We start from the raw sequence: 5,223 nt of genomic DNA, 5'->3' as shown, positions 1-5,223 counted from the left end.
AGAACTTTGCGGTTTTTTTCAACATGATTGCAACAACATGGCCAAAATATTGAAGGATCTAATGGGGATTCTTCCCACAAAATTATATATATACACACACTAAATACATTCATTGTATCAAATTTATGTAACAAAAACAAATGATTCTTGAATTTAAATGATAAAATATAGATGCTAAAAACTATAATGTCTCTTAAGTCCAAATTTTAATGTGTCAGAGAAATTTTTTTATCTTTTAGAGTTGGTGTTTTGTTAAATGGTAATAGCAACTCAATTGGATAGTGTAATGCAATTCCTGGATCCACTTGAATTGATTATGGAACACCAATTATGTGGGTGAAAAAAATATGATGTGAAGCTTTGGTTGAAATGATAAAGTTAAGATTTTGAAAATTAGGATGTTTTAGACTCAAATTTTATTATGTGCATTTTTCTAGGTTTTGTATAGAATATAAAATGACATTTTCTAGGTTTTCTAGGTTTAGACTCAAATCTTTAAGATTGATATTTTAACGCACTTGAATTTATCAATATGGTATTTTTATCATTCACATAAAATTTTAAATCAACCCAATATATCTTTATATACCATCCATAAAGATACTGTCATTATGAATATATTTTTAACAGTAAAAATTTTAATAAAAATTAGTTATTATAATTTAATTTATTCAAATTTGATATACATGTTCTATGTGAATAAAGTGCAAAAACTAAAATAATCTTACGTCTAACCGTATTTTTTTTGTTAAAAGAAAAGAATTAGAGAGAAATTGAGTTTGCAAGAACTTAAAATAATTTGTTATTTCATGGCCTATATAATCACAAGAAAGGATTGTTTGAAATATGATATTATCTCTTTCCAATAGTTTAATATCACATCAATAGTTTCACCCAATTTCGGATTTTCATTTAGATTTGATTTTTTCAAAATGAAAATATTAATGTAACATTAAACTATTGAAAAAGAGATACGATAACTATTTCATACAAATTTTTTTCCATATATTCGCAGGAGCATTATTATTATTATTAGTTCATACGGAAGTACCTTATTTATATAGAAAATTTTCACCCATTTAGGACGTGATCTAAGTATGGATATCGTCTAATATTGTCTAATGCATGATACATAATCTTATGCTTAATCTGTTTATTGCTCTAACCATTTGAAATTCCCTTTTTGGGTACAAAAGTTTGTCCATCCACATCTACTATTCACTACATGACACTGATGAATGCATACAAATAAAACCCAAGTGGTAACTAATTAGATTATAAAATAGTATTAAATTTCAATTTAAAATTTACAACAAGTTCAGCGAGACATAATATCCTTATCAGATAACAAATAGTACGAGACACTATCGACCATGTAAGAGAAACCTTCTCTTTATATATATCGAAGCTAAGGGGTTTCGATGAATCAACGTGAACTCCTTTAAAGAGTAAAATGATTTTTTGTACCCTTCTCTATTATCTAGAATTTTTATAAAATATAATTTTACTTATTATTTAATATAATATTTTTTGTTACTTTAATATGGGTCAAGTAGTAGTGGTGTTGAGATTTTGTCACGTGTTCTATGTATTTATTTATTAATTTTTAAATACAACTAAGGATTTTGAAGTTGAAACTTTCTATACTTAATGTACTAAATAATTATCATTTTAATATTTTATTTAAAAACTTTGGATTTTATAATTATATAATAAAAAGAGATGTATATTTTTTATTTTTACTAATAAAATTATTATTTTGAATAAAAGTAGTTTTAACAATCTTTAAGTATAATTCTAATAAAACTTCATTTATTTATTAATTTCATAAGTGTCAAATATTACAGGATGGATCCATCAGAGCATTTATCAGACTTAGTTTATCAACAAAAACAAACTATATATTAAACCCATTGATCTAAATGGGTGGTTCAAACAGTTGCAATAGGACCCAAGCTAACGGCGGATTCCATGGTCTTCATGGCTTCGAACCTCGGCTCCTTGTCTTCGAACTTCAAGGAGGGGTAAACCTTCATGTAGTCCTCGAACATGAATTTTGGGTACGCAATGGGTTTCTTAGCTTCTTTGTCCACCAAAGCAGGTGCTGGATATATAACAGCATCACTTCCAGGATTGTAAAAGGAAGCAATGGACATTCGGGTCCCATCTGTTTGAGCCAGCACACGGTGCATCACACTCTTGTACTTGCCATTGCTGATCACCTCAAGTTGGTCACCAAGGTTGATGACAATGAAGTGTTTTAATGGAGGGACATCAATCCATTGGTCATCCTTGAGGAGTTGAAGCCCACTGACCTTGTCATCTTGGAAGAGTAATATGATTCCACCAGCATCAGTGTGAGCCCTTAGCCCCTTGATTAGGTCTGGTTTAGGGCATGGAGGGTAGTTGCTAACTTTGGTACCAAAAGTTGGCCCTTTGGAACCATAAAACACTTTCTTCAGGTAACCCTGTTCCAACCCAAGATTCTCACACAGTATGTCCAAAAGTTTCTCAGCCAGCTTCTTTAACTCCACTGCAAATTGCTTCATCACCTTCCTGGTATCAAAGTAATTTTAGCACTTGAAAAACATAAAAAGTGAAGAAAAAAAGTAGAGTCAGTAACTTTTACTGACCTGTAATCATCTTCAAGATCAGGAATTTCATAAAGGTTTGATTTAGGCAAGTGGCACAAGGAGAAAGTGCTTTCCCAGTCCATGTCGGTGATCTCAGATTGAACAACTTCAAGACCTTTACTTGTCACCATTTCTTTGAACCTTTCCTCCATGCACTTTTTGTAGTGCTCCTTTGTTAGTCTCTCCACAGTGTCCATCAGTTCATGAGATATTCCATGGTTCATCAGCTTTTCAAAGAAAATAAAATAAAAATACAGTAAAATTTCAGAGAAGCATTATTGACAACAACTAACGAACTGATATTCAAAGTTTCATTTAGTACCTCAAAGAAACCCCAATTCTCACAAGCATCTTTGATCATGTCCATGGTGGCTCCTCTCTCCTCACCATTGATTTTGGACAAGTCAATAACAGGGAAAGCTACCTCCATTTTTGTTTTCTCTTTCACTAACTCCATTATTAGGTTATAGTGAGCAGTAATATGTTTGTGTTTGGTCTCAAGGTGTGTGAAATGGGATTATGGGAAGGTGCAATTTATAGGCACAAAATGAGGGGCAAAACAGGAGAATAAATAAAGCTAAGAAATGGAACATTGATACATCATACTGGGTGTAATTACTGCATATATTATTGGATTAATTCCGCAAGTGTTTAATTATTTGGATAATTTTAGTTACTTTCATCTTCACCATGTGAATTACTATTATTATTATTATTATTATTTAAGCTTGTTCAGTCAATTGTAAAGATCAAGTTTATAATTTTTAAGTCTCAATTTGAATATTATAAATGAAAAATAGAATTAAATAAAAATAATTTCATCATGATTTAATGTCACTATAAAATATTAAAGGCCTCAAAATAAAATATTATCTTATTTATAAATTATTTAATATATATCATTTTTATATAAACAAACAATTAAATTACAATAAAAAATAAAACCCAAATATTAAACCCTAAATTACACTAATTTTATAATTATATTAGTGACAAATATATCATTTTAAAAGTAGTTTATTAACTATTAATACAGAAATATCATTATATTAGTGACAAATATATGATGAAAAAACGAAATGTAATACCTAAAAGAAAAAAATTACTATAGTAAGAAAGTAAGATAATATTCCGATATAGTAAAATAAGGAAATAAAGTGATAAAAAGGGTAATTTTGAGTTATGTCAAGATTGAGAAGTATATTATGACATTTTAATTCAAGAAAGAATTAAATCGCAAAAGTGAGAAAAGTTTGTGGCCCAAGAGTAAATACTCAAAATTTAAGCGGTTAAAGTGTAAATATGAAAAAGTTGAAGGACCAATAGTGCAAATATTTTAAGGGTAGAATAATCTAGAAACCAAGGAAAATGGATGAATTAGGACCAAATTGAAAAGGTGAAGAATTTTGAGGGACTAAATCGCAATTTTACCAAATTAAGTGATGACTCAAGGATGGAATTTTAGAAGAACATAAAGGGAAAAATGGTCAATTAGAAGAGAGAGAAATCTAGAAGGCAGTGATGATGTTGGTGATATTTTAGATTAATTAATTAAATAAATATTAGTTTATTAATATTTTAATTTAATTTTTAAATGATATTTTATTATTTTATTATTAATTTATTTAGTATATATATATGTGGAAAGAAAGATGAAAAGCAACCAACTCATCATCTTCCATGCATCCAACATGAGGAGAAGAGAGAAAGAATGAAAGTTTTGCTTTCTTTACAATTTGGTCCTTCCTCCAAAAACTTACCATTTTCACCTAGAAATCAAAAAAAATTTCCATATCCATCAAGAGAGAAAGATAACAAGGAGACTATGGGGAGCTAGAATATCAAGTTGGATTCAAGAAATTGAAGCTGGAGGAGAGAGAAAATCAAGTTAAAGATTGAAATCAATAGGACAAGGTAAGAACATTGAGATTTCAATATATTTTTAAGTTTGATATTATTGAAATAGCATGGAAAAGATGTTATAGTAGAGTTTTCTTATATAAAGTCTTATTTTCTTGATATACTAGTGAAGAGAAATAAGTGAAAGTTATGGGAAATATTATATAGAAAGGGAATAAGGAAGTTATAAACTTAGTAATTAACATTTTGCACTAAAACAGTTTTGGACAGCAGCAGTAGGTTAACTTTGAAAAATCACCATAAATTGTGGAAATGAAATTATAGGATGAAAAAATATGGAATTAAATATTCCTGAGTCTAGTTTCTCATAGAAGAAACAGTGTAAGTAATGGAATTATAAATCATGAGATATAATAGATTTTGTGAGACAAGGTCAGAATGATTTCAGGTTTCCTATTCTGACTTTCGAAAATCATAAAAATTGTAAAAAATAATTATGGGTTATAATTTATATGTTTAAAATCCTTAAATAGTATATTTTCAATAAAATAAATAGGGATATCATCAGAATTTTGTACAAGGAGATAATTAAGTTTTAGTGAAGAAGGGTTGGAACTGTCAGACAGTAGAACAGAGGTGAATTTAAAGAATAAACTGTACTTATTGGACAAACCAAAATTCTGAAAATTTTATGGTAATAATATATGTGAGTCTAGTTTAATATAAAATT

General features: G+C 28.7%; 1 protein-coding gene across 1 annotated transcript; it reads right to left on the bottom strand.

The window, feature by feature from the left end:
• Nucleotides 1–1,792: 1,792 nt before the first annotated feature.
• LOC105773340 (1-aminocyclopropane-1-carboxylate oxidase) lies at nt 1,793–3,157 on the bottom strand. Its single transcript, XM_012595123.2, has 3 exons — nt 2,956–3,157; nt 2,634–2,860; nt 1,793–2,556 (listed from the first exon to the last, which is right to left on the bottom strand). The coding sequence occupies exons 1-3, from the start codon at nt 3,088–3,090 to the stop codon at nt 1,932–1,934; spliced, it is 987 nt and encodes a 328-aa protein (XP_012450577.1). The 5' UTR covers nt 3,091–3,157; the 3' UTR covers nt 1,793–1,931.
• Between the last annotated feature and the right edge of the window lie 2,066 nt (nt 3,158–5,223).

Source organism: Gossypium raimondii, chromosome 6, assembly GCF_025698545.1.
Source record: "Gossypium raimondii isolate GPD5lz chromosome 6, ASM2569854v1, whole genome shotgun sequence".
In the NCBI taxonomy this organism is placed as follows: Eukaryota; Viridiplantae; Streptophyta; class Magnoliopsida; order Malvales; family Malvaceae; genus Gossypium; species Gossypium raimondii.
Note: the sequence above shows the minus strand (reverse complement) of the source record. Positions and strands in the feature narration are given on the sequence as shown.

Coding starts and splice junctions, on each gene's coding strand:
- LOC105773340 (XM_012595123.2), bottom strand. CDS start 3,090: ATGGAGTTAGTGAAAGAGAAAACAAAAATGGAGGTAGCTTTCCCTGTT. Junction 2,861..2,955: donor AGAATTGGGGTTTCTTTGAG/GTACTAAATGAA, acceptor TTCTTTGAAAAG/CTGATGAACCATGGAATATC. Junction 2,557..2,633: donor GATCTTGAAGATGATTACAG/GTCAGTAAAAGT, acceptor CTTTGATACCAG/GAAGGTGATGAAGCAATTTG.